The 18,803-nt window shown below is 40.5% G+C and overlaps 3 protein-coding genes across 5 annotated transcripts in view; 1 reads left to right on the top strand and 2 right to left on the bottom strand.

Moving 5' to 3' along the window:
* Positions 1-6,678, bottom strand: part of LOC137963623 (uncharacterized) — a 90,537-nt gene extending 83,859 nt beyond the window's left edge. For both annotated transcript variants that reach the window (XM_068810763.1, XM_068810762.1), the window contains exon 1: positions 6,403-6,678. In XM_068810763.1, coding sequence (XP_068666864.1) covers positions 6,403-6,417 — 15 coding nt within the window. In that variant the 5' untranslated portion in view covers positions 6,418-6,678. The remainder of the gene's footprint in view (positions 1-6,402) is intronic.
* Positions 6,679-9,304: 2,626 nt separating this feature from the next.
* LOC137962162 (dnaJ protein ERDJ2A-like) lies at positions 9,305-16,515 on the bottom strand. Of its 2 annotated transcripts, none has more exons than XM_068808891.1 (11): positions 16,440-16,515; positions 14,265-14,475; positions 14,044-14,139; positions 13,329-13,449; positions 13,133-13,239; positions 12,796-13,013; positions 11,345-11,522; positions 11,109-11,228; positions 10,892-10,978; positions 10,559-10,669; positions 9,305-10,358 (listed from the first exon to the last, which is right to left on the bottom strand). In XM_068808891.1, exons 2-11 carry the CDS (start codon positions 14,448-14,450, stop codon positions 9,519-9,521), a joined length of 2,064 nt encoding a protein of 687 aa, XP_068664992.1. In that variant the 5' UTR covers positions 14,451-14,475; positions 16,440-16,515; the 3' UTR covers positions 9,305-9,518. The 2 variants fall into 2 exon arrangements, with proteins under 2 accessions (XP_068664992.1, XP_068664993.1); XM_068808892.1 differs by having other exon boundaries at positions 16,387-16,497.
* Positions 16,516-17,350: 835 nt separating this feature from the next.
* Positions 17,351-18,689, top strand: LOC137964015 (uncharacterized). Its single transcript, XM_068811278.1, has 4 exons — positions 17,351-17,682; positions 17,814-17,947; positions 18,050-18,147; positions 18,228-18,689. Exons 1-4 carry the CDS (start codon positions 17,409-17,411, stop codon positions 18,478-18,480), a joined length of 759 nt encoding a protein of 252 aa, XP_068667379.1. The 5' UTR covers positions 17,351-17,408; the 3' UTR covers positions 18,481-18,689.
* The last annotated feature ends 114 nt before the right edge of the window (positions 18,690-18,803 follow it).

Here is an 18,803-nt window from a genome sequence, read left to right on the forward strand (position 1 = left end):
TGTTTTGATAACTCTGTTGCCTGAAGTCTATGGTACAACTCGGACCCTGAATGGGCTACGGTTGATGCGGTGGGCCACTCTGGAGGCATTCTCGTCATGTGGAACCCCAGCTCGGTTGAGGTCGTCTCCACTAATCATGGGCTCTTTTCCCTCTGCATTCGATTCCGCGACAAATCTTTGGGAACCGAATGGGCCCTCACGGGCATATATGGCCCATCTCGGCATGGCAACCGAGCTTTTTTTTGGGATGAATACATGTTGAAAGTTCAACCCCACTTCAATTCGAATTCAAATTCTGAACCAACCTTGCAACCCTACTATCCTAAACTCACTACCATTGTCAGCCCTCACTTTTTTAGAACCAGGTCACTTGGCTCACTCATCTCCCATTGCTCCTACCCCCCTTCAAGCCGAGCCTCAACTCGCCACATTTGTCCCTCCTGTATAGCAGTCGTTGCATCCAAATGGACCCCCTCCCACCACCGATTATTCAGCTTCCCCCCAATCCCAATTCCCTCTCGCATGACTCTGACTACGAGTCCACTTCTTCGGTCACCAGCCGTCCTAGGCACTTCCCGGCAAGCGAGCCCAAGTCAAACCCCACTACAGCCCACTCACCAACTAATTTGGCCACCTACCAGTGCCGGCACCACCACATGCCCAGCATCCCTTATAGGGGGGAATCCAGTCGTGCTCCCCCCACCCCAGTGGACGCAACCCTTGATGATCTCGGCTTTCCTCTCACTGAAGAGCTCTGTTTTCCCCCCGCCGGATGACCATACACAACAATTCTTTACAACAGAGTAAATTTGATGAGGAAACATGGAGTATGATGATGGATCTTGCCAAGAAATGGGAGTGACCTATAAGGGGTATTTGTCAGCCGACAATCGCACCCCTAGAGTCAACAACAAAAACTGACAATGATTGATATTTCCTAGAATCACGCAGTATTAATTTCCCCCGAATGTGTGCCACTATGCACAATCTTCTTGTCAAAAATCACCCATCAATTGTCAGATTACAAGAAGCTAAATGTCAAAATCTAACTGACTCCACTATTCATCCTCCTTTGGAATTCGTTTGTTCTTGATGTGATGGACCACACCATTGGCATCTTTTCTATCAGCATTAATGTACAGGCTTTACTTGGGGCCTTGCTGGAATTTAAGGACCCAATCATTACCAGGATCGCCGCTTTCTTTGGGAATAGCTCTCTAACCTTCTTCCTCTATGGCCTGTCCCTTGGCTCCTTGAAGGAGATTTTAATGCAATTAGATTCTGCAGTGACAAATCCCCGCCAACAACCAAAATTACTTCCACTAACATAGTTTTATTGACTTCATTGGAAGCTTTGACTTGGAGGAGATTTAACCTTTCTGGCAAAAGTTTCACTTGGTCCAATGGACATAGGCCTCCTATCCGCTCAAAGTTTGACCGCTTCCTTGCCACTAGGGAGTGGCTGAGATTTTATATGAATGTTTGTGGCTCAGCTCTGAACTGTGAGGGCTAAGGTCATTGGCCCATCCAGATTGATACTAAAATTGACAAATGAGGTCAGACTCCATTCCAGTTTAACAACTCTTGGCTACTTGACAAACAGTTTGTTGACCGGATTCACTCGTGGTGGGGAACTATTGGGGGTACTAATTATGATGGTTGGACCCTCTCTCTCAAATTAAAGCAGCACAAAAGTAAACTCAAGTCCTAGTCCTCGAAATGTCGTCTTTCTGCCACTGCTGAAAAGCCATCCCTCCAATCCCAAATTCCTGGCCTTGACCTGATCGAGGAGCAAAGGTGTCTTTCTTTCTTTGAATTCTCTCATCATGCTGATCTTCAGAATAAATTTCGGTCTACTATCCACACCGAGCGGGAGCAATGGAAGCAACAGGCCCGTTTTAAGTGGGTGGCCGAGGGCGATGCCAACACGAAATTCTTTCATGCCATTGCCTCGGCCCATCGGAGGACTAACTGGGTTATTTCTATGTCTATTGGCAGCGATGTTATCTCGGATAGGGCCTCTATTACCGACGCCTTCCTTAGTTTTTTCATAGATTTGTACAAGGAAGAATGTAGTCACCGTCCTCGCCTCTTGCATCTTCAATTCTCTTCAATCTCTCCCGCATTGGTTATTTCTATCTCTATTGGCAGCAAAGTTATCTCGGATAGAGCCTCTATTACTTACGCCTTCCTTAGTTTTTCATAGATTTGTACAGGGAAGAATGTAGTCACCGTCCTCGCCTCTCACATCTTCAGTTCTCTTCGATCTCTCCCGTGTTGGCTGCCTTCATTGAGCTTCCCTTCTCTGATCTTGAGATTGAGGAAGCTGTTATGAGCCTCCCCCGTGAGAGAGGCTTGGGTCCTAACGGTTATAATGGTGAGTTTTACAGATCATGTTGGCCTACCTTGAAGATGGACATTCTCTCTATGTTTCATAGCTTCTATGACCGGGGCATCACCTTCAAAAGCATCGGTGCCTCCCTCATTGCTCTAATCCCAAGAAAGTAAATGTTGAGCACCCACATGACTTCAGGCTGATTAGTCTTGTATCTAGCTCATACAAGATAATTGCTCGCATCCTGACCCGACATCTCAAGGTTATTCTCCCCACCATCATCCACAGAGGTCAGAGTATTTTTCTCTGCGGTAGAGACATTCTGGACTCTGCCATGGATGCTCATGAGATTATCGACCACCTCTCCAAACTGGGCCTCCCTCGCCTCGTCCTCAAGCTTGACCTTGAGAAAGCTTTTGACCGAGTGAATTGGACTCTTCTTGACAATGTCAAGCAAAGTATGGGCTTTGGGGAGAGATGGAGATTTTGGATTCAGAGTTGCATTTCGTTGGCCTCTAACTCCTTGCTCCTCAATGGCACCGTTTGTGGCTATTTTCATGGTTCTTGTGGCATCTGACAAGGAGATCCATTCTCCCCTCTACTCTTCAATCTTATTGCCGAGTACTTGTCCTCCATGTTCTACTCAGCACACAGCCTTGGTTGGCTTGATGCCATATCGGATCAGAGCGCCTTTGATATCCCACTCCTCCAATTTGCAGACAATACCATATGTTTCAGCATTGGCACTCTTAACCAAATCCGCAATATCAAGGCTCTCCTTGGTCTTTTTGAAAACACATCCTGCCAGAAGATTAACTAGAGCAAGAATGGGAATCCATATTGATCCCCCCCCTACTACAGCTTATGGCAGACACTTTGGGTTGCTCGACCATGACTCTCCCCTCTACTTATCTTGGATTCCCCCTCATTAACTGCAGCCCACAAAATGAACTTTGGGCCCTGGTGATTGACAGGCTTGAGCGTCGTTTATCTACTTGGAAAGGGCGGCTCCTCTCAAAAGTTGACATATCGACGCTTCTCAACTCTTGTCTGGCGGGTATACCCAACCACTTCCTTTCCTTTGCGCCTTGCCCTACCTCCATTTGTAGGCGCATTGACATGATCAAAAGGCGATTCTTGTGGCGCGGAACCAGCAATGAGTTTCATTATCATCTTGTCAGTTGAGATGATGTCTGTATGCCGAAGACTATGGGTGGACTGGGGATTAGACGCACTAAGGATATGGGAGTTTCTCTCCTCCTAAAGTGATTCTGGAAACTCAATTCTAGCTCAACAGTTTTTTGGAAACCGATGGCAGCCTCCAGCTTCGCCTTCTTTGAGCTAGATGGATCATTGCTGGTAGTAGGCACAACCTCTCTCCCCTCTGGAGAGCATTTCAACACTTGTTCCCAATCTTCCGGTCTGTCGTGCGATTTTTTGTTGGAGATGGATCCAATCTCAATTTTTAGACTTGACTGGTGGGCAGGTGCTGGCCCTCTTGCCGCCTCCTTCCCCCCACTTCTCTAGCTCACAACATGCCGCAACCTCACTGTTGTTGATGCTTGGGTAAATGGTTCATGGGACTTCCACTTGAGACGTGATCTCTCTGATGAGGAAATCATTGCCATTTGCGGCTTCATTGATGATCTTGGTGATGTTATGATTTGGGCTCACGTGGCTGACCAGGTGACTTGGTCCCCCCATTGACAGCGGCCATTTTTCAGTTTACTCGTCTTACTGGCACCTCATGGGTTGGACCAGAACCCCTAACCCAACTACTACTGCTAGGTGCCTCATGGCCCCCCCTCATGTCACATTCTTCCTTTGGAGTGTTTGTCGCAACAGGATTCTCATAGTTGATAATCTTCTTCGGCACAATAACTTATCACCAGATCCTCTTTGCCCTTTTTGTGGGATTGAGGAGGAATCTACCTATCACTTACTCCTGCATTGCTCCTTCGCCTGGCAAGTTTGGTCATCTCTCCTCAACAGCTTAGGCCTCCAGTTTTGCTTGCCTCATGACTTGCGCACGTTGTGTCTCTTCCCCTCTAGAACTCGCCTACCTAGAATGGGCAAGCTCCTTTTGTCTGCCACCGTTGTCCATCCCTTGGTGCCTCTGGAAGGAGAAGAATTCTAGGAGGTTTGATCATTTCTCCCGCACGGCGGCGGAGGTTTCTTGCACTGCCACAGGCCTCATTTCCGCCTGGATGCACTCCTCCGCACCAACTGGAAGGTGATTGCTCGGATGTCCACTCTTGCTCCGCCCCCTCAGATGGTTGTTTGGTGTCCCCCCCGCTAATCACTTCAAGCTTAACTTTGATGGATGTGCTCTCGGTTGCCCTGGATTAGCGGGCTTTGTTGGGGTGATTTTCGACTCTAGTGGAAACGATATTATTTCCTACTCGACATTGCTGATTTGACTATGGTGGAGCTATCTGGTCTCCTTCATGGACTTCGTATCTTCCAGGATCATTTCAGCGGTCCGCTCATTGTTGAAGGGGACTCTCGGGTGGTCATCAAATGGTGCTCTTCCTCCACATTCCCACCCTGGCATCATTGGCAGTTTTATCTTGACATTATATATCTTGTACCCTATATCCCTTGTACCTGGTCCCATGGTCTCGTATCTACCAATTTGGTTGCGGATTCATTTGCTAAATTGGGTCCCTCCCTTCAATCCCTTATTGTAAGGGGAGGCCTCCCTTGATGTATCTTCTTCTTTCTAGAAATAAAATCATAACTATTTCAAAAAAAAAAAAGAATTAAGCCTGGACCACAATTTATTTATATCAAGTAAGATGGTCTCTAAGCCAATCACAGTCGCATGAACCACCTGCTTGCTTAATCCTTCTCAAATTCGGTAATCATTTTTCTTACGCCCCAAGATGTCTAAGCCCCAGATTCTTTCTTCTTTTTACATTTTTTTTTATTTATTTTAGGCATTGGATAATCCTTCCCTAGTAAAATATGAGTATTATCTCAATCTTTTTGAGAATAAGTATCATCTCTATTTAATTTACAGAAAATTAGTTTATGAATATAATCTGGTCAATGCCCATAGATTGACAAAGTCTTTGGCACTTTCGACCCAATTAATAAATAATTTACTCTTTAAAAGCCAACTTATTTTTTTCCTCCAACCCCATCAGATATGCCTCTATTTAGGAAAGACCTTGTATTATATCCACATCTCATGCAAACACTTTAACAAACTAAATCAAGAACACAATTGAAACATTATGAACAACTCACTTTTTAGTAACGTCAATTATTGCTGCTTGCTAAAAGAGCCCCAAACAAGAGGCAATGAGTGACAGATTAAATGCCAAACCAGATGGTCACAGATAAGAAGTAAAATTAATAGGTGATTGGTGAGAGCATAAAGATTTTTTTTTCTTTTTTAATGTTGAAACCCCCTTACCCCAGAGAGACTTGAACCCAATACTTCACACTAAAAACATCCCTTGTGGCCATTGAGCAAAGGCCCAATTCACAGAATTAAATGAATGTGGAAGCATCCATTATTTGTCTGCTTAATAATGCAGTTTAAAGAAGTGCAACTTTCCAGATTCAATTGGAATTTTGAACACAGAGGACTCCAAAAGAGAAGGGTAGACAAGGTAAACCAACACCAAATTGTTGATGAAGAATATCTGCAGCCAATAAGAGTGTCAACTACAACCACCAACAATACACACAATGCACGCATTATCCAGGCCATAACCTCTTTTCCTCATTTGATGTAAGAACAATTCCTTGCTTCTAAACTCTAAACTCTTCTCTCACGCTTAAAACAACCACCTCTGGCACCAAAATGACACGTACAAACTACCAGTGTTATTTGAGTTACATAAGTCGTATGATCCGACTAGAACAACGGACTAGAGAATATCTAATGAAACTCATTAAGTTAACTAACGAAGAATAAATGGAGTACGACTCCCAACAAGCCGGTTTAAATTTGAAACCAGATCTTCAAAATAGACACAACTACTAGGGCAACATAATTAGATAACAACGAAGCAAAATACTATTAAAAAAAAAAAAGGAGTGATGAAGATCCCTACGTGAGCTTCAAACATGGCGAGACAATAGATATGGCGCTTTAAAACCAATCAACCATATCCGCCACCGGAGAATAGAGGTTTATAACGCGTGATGCAGACGGAAGAGCGGAGATGAGACCGGCTTCTCTACGGTAAAAGACAATCATGCAAAATCCGTCAGTTTCGTCCACCATCGGCCGTGGTCGTACAGGAACGACGAAATATAACTGAACGATCGATCGGACCGGCTAAAGTAAAGCGGAAGCGTCGATGTTTCCTTCGCCAAGGTCATTTTTGTTTTCCTTTTTCTTCATTTTTCCGTGAAAATTATACGATGACGAGTATCTATCGTCGATTTTGTGACCACCACTTGATGATGACAAGTGGCAAGATGAGGTAGTTCAAGAGCACACGAGACGTTTTTTTCTTGCCATAACTTCTCCTGTAAGAAATTTCTGTCATACGCGAAACGTAGAGTTAACGGCTTTTTGGACATGACACTGACCCTAGTGTCACTATTGGAAAAACCGACCCGGACCTGCAAGGTGACCCACTCGGGTTAAAACGGGTTTGATTGCCCTGTGAACCAATGCCATCATCATGATGTCATAAACTAATATTTTAAATAATAAACAAAATAAAAGGTTATAAATAATATTTTAAATAATAAATTATACGATGACGAACTCAGCTAAACAGATGAAATAAATATTGGGAAATAATATTTCATGGTTTCTAATTGGGAAATAATAGAAAACTAATTTCTTAACTAATTAACTTTTTGAAGGGCAAGATGAAATAAATTAAATTTCTTATTCATGAAAAATTGAACAAACACTAAAAATATCAATGGGATGAAAAAAAAATTGTTTGACATTTTTCTCTCTCATCTCTTATTACTGTAAAACGCCTAGCCAATGCAACCCAAAAAACCAGTATGTTAAGTGCAGAAAGCCAAGTACCTAACTCAAGTGGACTAAGGGTAAACGGAACCTAACCCAGGTGGACCGGAACTACCTAGCTCTGACAATTACCACAAATACATCATTAGCCCCATGATTTTAGATATGCACATTGATTTTCCATTTAACTATCAAACTGTAGCTTAAAATCTGATTTACACTTATTCTATGTTAATTGATTATCTTGTGCATTGATTTTATGTTCGTTTGAGATTTTTTTTATTTTAATCAAGTTTTAACATTAAAATGAAGTTCATGGTATTATTGTAGATATGACATTGTTGTGAATAAAGTGACTTTTCTAGTGAAGAGATAAATAGGTGCAATCAAGGTTAGCTAGACTTGAGTCTAACCTATTTCCTTCTTTTTAATATGGCCAAAAATTCACTTCAATCAATTAAATACAAAATCTAAAAAATAAAAATAAGAGCCACATGTGGACCTCTTTCCCATAGAGGATAGGGAGGAGTTGTTCCCTCTGATTTTGCCTCATGGAAGAAAAGCCTTGGGTTAACACTCAAACTTGATGGCAGCTTGAAGAGGAACCTGGGCCAGCTGTTTGTTGAGGCATAATTCATGATCATGAGGGGATAGTTGTCATACTTTTCTTTGATTCTTTCAGTATTAAAGACACCTTGAAAGTGGAAGGTGAGTCCAACATTATACTTGCTTCTACTCCCTCATCATTGAAAGGGAGTCCCTTCTGTTTTCAGTTGGAAGCATTCAAAATACTTTCCTCCATGGAGCTCAAATCACCTCAATTTACCAACAATTATATATATTTTTTTTTGTTGCACTGCTAAGAGTCTCCTGAATCATCTAATGTGCCACCTTTTAGAAGAGATTTCATACCACAGCTCATTAGTTTCTACTTTCTCTTGTCGTGAACTTTCTCAGCTTTCCTTTTATGCTCATCTCTCTCTGTCTCTCTCTCTAAGTAAATCCAACATTATACAACTCTCTTATTGTCCGAGAGAACAGTTTTTTTTTTTTGTTATGCTTCCTTGTATGGAATCCAAGTTTGAGTATCTTTATCTAAACTGGAGATAACAAAGGCTGGGAAATGTTTCTGTGTTACGGAGTTAAATCATTCATCTTATTTCGTTTTCTAGCATCTCTGTTGTTGAAATTTTAGTTCTGTAAATGTATGTAGAAAAAAAAGTCTGCTGTATACTTTTCAATACTTTTCAATACTAAGCTTATGGATTTTGGTTTGCAGGTTGCACATCAGCCTAGTATATATGTCCTTGATACCCCAGGTGTACTTGTTCTTAGTATACCAGATGTAGAGATAAGGTTGAAACTTGCATTAACAGGTTGATTGTCTTTGATAGTTTGCATATTTTCTTCATCTACTGTGAAGTTTTTACTAGCACTGTGTGTATCATCATCGTCTTACGGAGACATTTTTAATGATTATTTTAAGCGTATTTATGTGTGCTTTGAGCTGTCTCTCTGCATGTTGAATAGATACAGAAGTATTAAGTGTCCTTAAGATGTATTACCAATACATGAAATATGATATCTATCATTCTGTTGCCATTCGGTAGGTAATTCTTGTCGTAGTTCCTGTGTTGAGGATTCCTGAATCAGGATTGAGGTGTTGTTAGATATGCCATGACAGTGTTGAGGGTTTTGCAGGAATACTAGAAAAACCCAGGTTCAGGTTTCAAATTGGATGGGGTGCAAGTTTGAAAGTAGACAAGAAGATGAAAATAGACTAGTGATACGGGAATGAAAGCTAAGATGGTCAGGGATAGGTCGGGTTTACAGGTATAGGGTGGAGAAGGATTGGCTGGATCAGAACCAAATACACAACGATCTAAACTGAATTTGGTTCAACCGAAAGAAATCATTGAATCAGGGCACTTTCACAGAATGGTTCGTTTCAGATATTCTCAGATGAAATTACTTGATCATACCAGCTCAACCACCAAGTCATCTACTTGAATTCAATGGAATATAGCAGAATAAGAGAATAATTTCCAAAATGAAAATTGACCTGTTTCCCCACAATCATATACTAGGCAGTCTATCGATTAAAATGTACATTTTATCCATATTTAAGTAATATGTAATAGAACAACAATGTATCATGTATGGTGGCAGAAGCATGCTCCCACCAAATTTAAGAGAAAAAGGACAAAAGCGAACCTTTACTACTCAGTAACAGGCTCAATCATCTTCTGTGTCTGAACCTTCACTGCTTGAATCACTTTTCCTACTTGTGGTACCATTGGCTGCTACCTTATTCTTACTGTTATTTTTTATTTCTTTGTCATCCCCATCTTCACTGTATTCACTCTCATAGTCATCATCATACTCTTCTTCCACGTCTTCCTCTTCTTCTGCTCCATCCTCAACACTGGCTCCCGATTCTTCTGTAATCCCTCTCGTCCCTGACGCTCGACTTCGTTTCAGAACCTTTATTTTAAAGCTCATCTTACTGTCACAACCAATCCATGAATCACACAAGCAGTAGCAGGTTAAATTATAGCTACCCTCAGGCGGGGCCTGAAACTTACCAACCACCAACCTCCATCCGTTTCTCACTTTCTCAACTGCTTCTCTAACTGCACTGCTAATTTCTTTGACACTTGCACCAGAACCTTCTTTTGCTTCTTGGATTGCTTTCGAGGTGGCAGTAGCTGCTGCTGCCTCATCTATGAAGCTTACTCGTTGAGACATCCAAACATCATTTGCGGTAACATCTGCAAGCAACAACCACAGATTCTCTTCCTTGTGGAAAGGGTAACAAGGAGCATGGGGAAGGGCCCCAGTAAGGCCATTATGACGTTTGAGATTGATCCAAGCATGCGTCGTGACAATGTCACCTTCCTGTATGCCTTCTTCACCTTCAGTCTCACAAGAAATTTCTACCTTAATGGAGGGTACCATTTCAAGAACCTTCTCAATATCTAGCAACTCAGATGCAGAAAATCCAGCTGATTCCATGAGCAATTCTGCTCGCTCTTGTGGAGTCATATCTCGTAAATCTTGCAATGTGTGAACCTTCTGTGAGAAGATGAAGGCAAAGTTGAGAAACACAAACAAATCAAAATGATCTAGTAGCACTGAGTGCACCAACCAGCCAAACTACAACTAGAGAGCGAACAGGATTCACGCACTACGCAGAAGGGGTATCACCTCCTGAGCAGTCATTATTCGACGGCCAAGCAAGGGAAGCAAAACATTTGATATGACAGTGGACTCACCTTTCGTCCAATCTTCTTGACAACAGCCTCACTAAAATGTGGTAGCTGCAAAAAGGGAGCAATGCCTTCTGAGAATCCTCCAGCTGCCTTTCTTGCACTGAGCGGAACAGCCTATGAGTTGAAAGATAAGGCTGATTATATAGCATGAGCATTTTATCTAGAACCAAGAAAGTAATTTGGAACAATGCAAACTAGCATATGTTCAGATATATTTGAGAGAGAAAACAGAGCTCCACCATACAGAATCCAGCACTCCCACATGCAACATCCTAAAACTGCAAGTCCACCAAGCAATCTGAGGCATAAGCTAAAAGTTGCAAAATGCTTCCATACCTGAATGATACACTGTGAAAGCTCAACAACTCCAATTACAGGTCTCAGCCATCCATGACCCTGAGGATTCCGTGGTATGACAGCCATCTGTACATTAAAAAAAGGAAAATAATGTCAAAGAATGCAATTTTGATGTCTAAAATAAATAAAAAAACATAGCAGGACATAAAGGAAAAGAAAACAAAAAAGGAACTGGATCAGCTTAAGGCAAAGCAACCTTCATCAATTCTTCCAGAAGTCGAGGTGCAAGTTCAAGCACACGTCTGAAATCCTTATGCAAGGTTGAGGACAAAGACCCTGATTCACGTGTCAAGTGGGCAAGAATCAACAGTTCTGTCTGAAAAACCATCAATGATATGAGGAGTAATGCGCGAAAACACAATTAGTCACAAACCCCTAAAGCAAAAATCAACACTAAATCAAGTTGTCCAGAAAAGCCATTAAATCGATTACCTTAACCAAGGCTGGATGTTGTTTCCAGAACTTGTTCTGCTCCTGCTTAATGTTCTTAAGGTCCAAGTTCAATTCACTCCGTACCACCATGAACAGTTTCTGTAGCGGGTCAGCATCACTTCTACGAACTGGTATCTCCATGTATTCAGCAGCCTTGATAAAGACATCCATGACCTTACTATACCATCAAGGTACACTCAGAATAAAGTACCACATAAAGCAAAGAAAACCGACATAAAGCAGAAAACAAAATTCATAATCACAGGCATGAAGATCCAATGTAGGTGAGAATACTAACTCCAAAAGCAGTAAGAGAGTTAGGAATCTGAAGACTAAACAACATTTTACTTGTTTTTTTTTTTTTTTGGTTTTGAAACAACAACATTTTGATTGTTAAAGGACGTTGGATGCTACTTTGCTCATCCAGGTTCATGATGTAAAATATTCCTGTGAATGTATATGACAAAGACTCCTGTAAATCTTTTGCTCTAGCCAGTAAAGTCACTTGGTGGCAGATATGACCTATTTTTAACCAAGCAGACCCTTGAAATTTAAGTTTTAGATGCCATTTCCAAGAAGAATAACTAAAACAAACAAGAACACTGGATATTTCATACTTTTACATCTGTTACTGGCTCCACAAAGGATTTCCAGTCCAGCATTGGGTCACATTAGGCATGTCAATTTACTTTCTTCCTCTAATCAGAATGCCTCTGTTTGCATCTTATTAATCAGCAGTTCTAAGGTGATCTCCGTCAACCCACTAAACATTATTCCGAGAAGCCCCACAACAATAGGATTCCGAGAAGCTCTAGGCATTCAAGCAAAGAAACAGCTGGCCGTTTCTTCATCACTGCCCTCATATCCATCACAAGAAGCATTTTCTTTGCTCAATTCTCTCAGTATCTGCTTCTTTCAACTTAAGATTCTCTGATGCAAGAAGGTTCTCCAATGCCCTTATCCCCCCCAATTCACCTCAAATGGCAACTTCATATCCCAAGGACGTGAAACTCGAGTTCATGGAACACTCTGGCCATTTGTCAACTTATGTTACTACGAAGGAAGTTCAATGGGCAACCCACACCCAGAAGATAGTGAAGAGTCCTTGGTGACTGTTATAGTGGGGATATCATCTTCTTCTCAAGGCCAATCAACAACCAAGTTCCACCAAGTTGAGTTCAATGACACGCAGTGACCCCCCCCCCCCCCCCCCCCCCCCCCCCCCCTCTCTCCAATATTCCTAAAGTATTTGGAAAGAGCACAAAGGGAAGATCTGTTCTATTGATGGCATTGTTGAGTGGTTTCTGAATGTCTGGTCTTGGGTTAAGTATCACATGTATTTGGAGCAACTTGGGGTTGTGGCTGAGTGTAACCAATATTTATAACAATAACATATGTAGATTGTCAAATTAAATATAACATGAAAAAATTTAACAGGAAAGGTTCCACACCTTGGGGCCAAGGAAGGCTTCATGAAATAATAGTATGTGGATAGAGTTTGATGCATAACATAGTTCCCAGTATATTTTGATGATCTAGAAAGATAGATAACTGCCACTACCAAGGGCAGAAGAATACAGACTCCAACTATGCCAAGCAAAAGCAGTCCACCTGAAGCCCCATCAATATTTAGCAGAAACTGGGGCAGAGCTATACCCATTTGAAGCCCCTGGAAAAGAATGCAAATCAGACTTGAATGTTATGTCAAGCGTGCCTCATTCATTTTTCTTCGTTCGCTTCTCAATGAAATTATCACCACTTCAATAAAGAAACAAATTGTTTCTTTACCTGTCTTCCATCTGGATGTCCATACTTTTCAAAATTCTCACGAGATATTGGATCTGTAAGAGCCTGATATGCCTTGGATATAAACTCCACAAAGTACTTGTTAGCCTCTGGAAACAATTAGTCATTTTTTAGCAAAATGTAGCCCATGACTTCTTCAAATAGTATAAATATAGAGGAAAGGACATAAATCCTAAACCTGGGTCAGGATTTTTATCAGGATGGTATTGAATGGAGAGTCTCCTGTAAGCTTTCTTTATCTCTGAATCTGAAGCACCACCTTCCAGTCCAAGGATTGAAAATGGTTCGAATGGTTGATCCTGGAAAGAAAAATAAAAACAATTTTTTTAATAAGAAGAGAGACTAACGATCATCACAAAAGGGCTACTGCTAGCACCATTTTCAACTTCTAAATATCTTTTTTTTTAAATGAAAAATATATAAGTGTTGGTAAGTATTTTTTATATCAGAGCCAGGTTTCGATCTGGGTTCAACTTCTAAATATCACTAGACTAGGTCTCAACAGCCCATCCTAAGCTTAGGAACAAGAGGCTAGTTGTCCATTTAAACAGCAGAGAAATACTATGTTTGATTGGAACTCAATATTCTTGCCCTTACAATTTGAACTCAATATGAAAATACATATAGAAATTTTTTTCACTTCCTTCATGGATGGGAAACAGCACAAAGCAAGCAGCTAAGCCCTTTAGAATTGCATGAAGAACACCTCAGCCACAGCAAGTAGTAGAATAAAAAACAATATAGCAAAACAGAAATAAGATGCTGCGATTGGATTGCAGAAATAAATACCATAGGCAAACTCTTTACAAAACTACTTATGACAAGCCCAGGAAAGCCAAAGCAGTATAAGAAAGTTCATAAATAAATATATGAAGGAGGATCTTTGGCATTACCTCATGACTGATATGTTTAATATAATAAACCAGGAAACCCATGATGACCCAAACCAGCACGAGTGTTAAGTTGCTGTAAGTGGAGAAATTTGAAATCTGCAAAATTACACCCAAAAATTTATCTTGTTTAATTGATGGAAGTCTATCACAGAAGTTACTTTTTAAGTAAAGAAACTTAATCTCTCTTCTTCTTTTTTTTTTCAAAAAAGGAAGAAACTTACTCTCTTGAATATAGATTTCCGGTACTTCCCTGAGCGTAAACACAAGGAACACTGACAGTGGATGCTCTTTGTCTTTTTTGAGGCAGCACGGCATAACTTTGCAATTGTATAAGGCACGACAGCAAGTGCCATTATAGTTAAAATGAAAATTGGGAAAAGGGAGCTGTTCTCTTCTGATGTCACCATGGCTTAGAAGTTAGTATTGGCAGCACTGGAAGACAAAATATAGGATGAAGTAAATGAAATGTCTCATATTGAAATATTTAGATCAACTTCATTTTAAGATATACATGCCAATTAACCAATACTGCCAAAGTAAAAGGATGTAACAACGATAAATTTAAAGAAAGCCACAAATAAGAATTTTCAATTCTGCTAACAACATCTATTAAATTCAATCAGTGATAGTTTCAATATTTCCAACCGCTAACACTCAAGATTTCTCTATAGGAATCGTCACATAAAAAATAAGAAAAACAAAAAGCAGTCTCATTTATCAGTGAAAGAATCCTTTGGTCAGAATGTCATCAGACTCAAAAACTCTTGCACCTCCGAATTCCACCTTGTGAGCTTACTATCCACAAACTAGTAAATGTGCAGCAACAAACATATACAAATCTAGAAAACGAAAAAACCACAAAATAGATCATGGTGCAATATCACATAATTATAGGGCAAAAATTGAAATAAGCAAGATTTTTGGACTAAGCAATTATGCAATTTAAAGATGTACCCAACCATGTCTCAAAATATCAGGTTCACAAGCAAACTTCTTGGTTTTTACTTTGGCATATAAGCTTGCAAATGGTGATGAATTATACATGCAAAGATTACAGCAGTCACTGACCCGGGCAAATAGAAAGAATAGGGAAAGTGTTCAAGCAACAAACTAAGATGAAGTACAAAGCTGTGAACAGTGATGGGATTCAGAGCTGCACATAAACGTCGACATAAAGTGCAAACACATAATATTTTTGGGAAAGATTAAAATGCAGAAATATTGTTCTACTTCAAGCAAAATTTTAGACAAGATTCCACCACCAAAGAGGAAAAGGATAAAAAATGAAAAAAGAGAGATATCTATGCCAGTTTAGAAATTGAAGAGATGGACTCTCCAGGTTAAAAAATGAAGTCCAGTAACTATTGTTTGTTCAAGAATGTATTAGAGAAGTCTACAGAAGCATCATGAATGAAATCAGATTTTTGCATTAAGAATGGTGAGCCGTTGAACAAAGATAATCATCACATTGCTCAGACACCATTTTTTGTGTTATCTTAACAAAAACACATTTTATTTTACAAAGATGAAAGTTAGGATATGACTACTAACCACTCATTATAAACAGAATTCAGGTAAACAGAGATAAAAGGATGAATGACAAAACTTCTAATTCATTGAACAGTTAAGACAAAAGGAAGAAAGTGATACGTATTTGTCACTAGTAAGCTCCCAATGTAATGGATCAGAACACCAGGCTAACAAGTATGAAAAGATGAAGAAGAGAACTTCTAATTCATTTAAACAGAGCTACAGTTTTAGGAACTAACTCCTGTCCTTAGGTCTAAATCCTAGCGAAAGGAGCTCTACATTAAATATACCGGTGGTCTCATGACCCCTCGATGACATCAAACTGAACCCATTCAAAAGCGAGCATGCTACAGACTGGGGTGAAGATATGTCAGAACAGAATGAAGAACACATAGCTTGGACAAGACTTTAATGATCATGATGATCAGCCAAAAGCCATAGAGCTAAATGAAATGTGACAAAGAATGGGAAAGCGTGCAATCTCTTCAACTTCGTATAGAAAGAGTTAAATAAACTTCTCATTATATGAAATCGCAGCTACTGCTATTTCTTCCAATTAAACAAATATCCAAACTCAGAAGTAAATCAGGTACCACACGTGCAACAAGGAATGCAACTCAATCCATTCCAGTAAAAGATCTTAGCTACAAAAAGCATTGGAAATAGTTCAAAATTTAGGTCGCAACAATTCTTTCTCAGAGACCAACAAAAAATAATCATCGACCTATTCCTCAACCAAGCCGTCATATTTTACAACAAACATGCAGACAGACGGAACGAAATCAAAACCCGAAAGGAAATGAACGTTCATACAGGAATATAAAGATCCGTGAAAGTGAAAAAAGGGAGCAGAGACGATCGCTCACACGGTATGGAATTGAGATAGAAAACGGGAGGCGGTGATGGCGAAAAAAAAATGGTGTCCCGAACACAGCAACGACTACCCGAGATGAGAAAGGAAACAGGAATGAAATAATAAAAGCGCCCCTGAATGTCCATTGAACCTGGGCTCTATAATGGGCCGTATTTGGCCTGCTTATTTTATAATGGGCCTCCAAACAATTAAGGGGTTTGAGCCGAATCCAAACGTAATTTTTAATCAATATTTTAAAATTAAAGGTTTTTTTACAATATATTATTGAAAAATTGTACAAAAAATAAAAGAAGAAAAAAAAATGAAAGTATTTTGCTTATTATTCTACACCTGACCGAGTTAAGTTGAGTATTGATTGATACCCATTGTAATGAACTTGTGGCTGTTCATGGTTTAAAGGATTGGAGGAGAATTTCACCCCTGATCAGTGAGGAGGGAAGGAGGGATCCCTTCTTGTTTGACCTTAGAGAGGAAAGAGGAGGGTGGGATGGAGCTCTCTTTTCTCAAGTCTCAACCCCTCAATTGAAGTGAGAGATGCCACTTTGATCTGTATCAGTTTTTTTAAAATTTATTGATAGACTTTAAAAAGCTACACTAGTTTCTCCTCTTTCCTAACATTTTCAGACTTGGACAAGATACTGGATCAGATGAAGTAGTTCAAACAGCTGGTGCCGGGTTTTTTATCACTTGTGATTATACTAAATTCCAATCATTCCCACTTTCCGTTGTTTAGAAGACGTCAGAAAATTACGAATTTGGATCATGTCAGATGAGAACCAATCCAAGGAAGCATCAAACAAGAACAGGCTTGCTTTGCTAACCTAGGTAAACACAAATTTACTAAGCTCGCTCCTAGTTACTGACGAGCGTTTCTTCAATCTTAACGCCTCCTTAGCTTATTAAACTCACAGACGGCATATTCCAACACCCCTTTTCCCGCACTCTCAGTTTTTTATCCTTCATGGCGCCTCTTTACAGCAAATGCATTGATCAATCCAGTCCAGTCGTTGATGTCAGAAAAATGCGGCGATTCACCGGCGGCAGGCGATCACTTGTTGAAGATTTGCGATACCGTGAATCCCCAAGCACGTACTCGGCTACCAGGCATGTTGTCATCGTGATGGATGCCATGAAAGAGTTCTCCAGAGAGCCTCTTGAGTGGGCTTTAGCTCATGTTATCAGACCGGGTTATGTTGTCACCCTCCTTGGGGTTATGCCATGGCTCAATCTTGCCCGTGAGTATTCCCCCCTTTTCTTCTTTTCGGTGTTGAATCACGGATTTACAGTGTAAGCATTCAATGGGTGTCATAAATTCGATGTTGCTTAATGTCAAGCTTTTTTTCCCCCCCTTTTCTGGGTCTTTCAGTGACGGTGAAAACATGGCTGGATATCTGGACTCTGAATTTCGAGGAGTTGAGAGCGATTAAAGAATGGGAAACGAAGGGTGACAATAAGTATCAGAAACTCAGAGGGATTATTCAGCTTTGTCAAAAATTTGGGGTAATAATTCCAGTTGTTCTGGTTATTTTTAATGAAAAATTCTTAGAAACTCTGCAGTACAATCTTCTCTTCCCCCTTGTAACACTCATGCCTGGAGTGTAGGTGGAGCTGCAAATGAAAGTAGCCATGGGCTACCCATCGAAGCTGATGGTTCTCGAGCAGACGACGAGTCTTCCCGCCACATGGGTGGTCTTTGATCGGTAACTCTCCATTGATGAAAATCCATTTTGGCCGTATTTACAGTTGACTTCCTCTGAACATCTGAAACCATTGTTGACAGGCACCATAGACGGAACAGAGCATTCTACGCCAAGAGAATGCCGTGCAACGTAGTGATGATGAACAATGAAGGAGAAGCGGACGTGATAAAGGTGAGACCCATGATCTGCAGAAGCGATACATGTACCCCAAGCGGGTCACCAACGACGGTCCATGCCGTTCACAAGGTGGATATCTCTGAGGAGCTGCAGCAAATCCTCCATGAAAATGAGGAAACAGAGAAGAGCGACCCCAGCCATGCTAATCACAAGTAGAGCATCAAAATCTTCCGATTGTGAACCAGTATCCAGTGTAGAGAGCTGTAGAGGAGGAACGGTAGAGAAAATAAGTTGTTCGAATCCATGTATAAATAGGTTTAGTATTGGAACATGGAGAGTTCTTAATAAATCTCGTGGTGAGAGGTGGTGCCTTCTTAATTGCAGTTTGTAAGGGGTACTAATTTCTAAAGATAAAATTAACTATAGCTCCTGGATTTTGTTTTCATAAGAAGGCATTTGGATTTGTTTTAAACTTTTTTATGAGCTACTAAATTTTTTGAAGAAATTATTTTTATTTTTAATTAAAATCATAAAAAGCT

Source organism: Aristolochia californica, unplaced genomic scaffold, assembly GCF_029961685.1.
Source record: "Aristolochia californica isolate CCGP_79_NKW_82.1479 unplaced genomic scaffold, dmAriCali1.0.hap1 SCAF_4, whole genome shotgun sequence".
Classification (NCBI taxonomy): domain Eukaryota; kingdom Viridiplantae; phylum Streptophyta; class Magnoliopsida; order Piperales; family Aristolochiaceae; genus Aristolochia; species Aristolochia californica.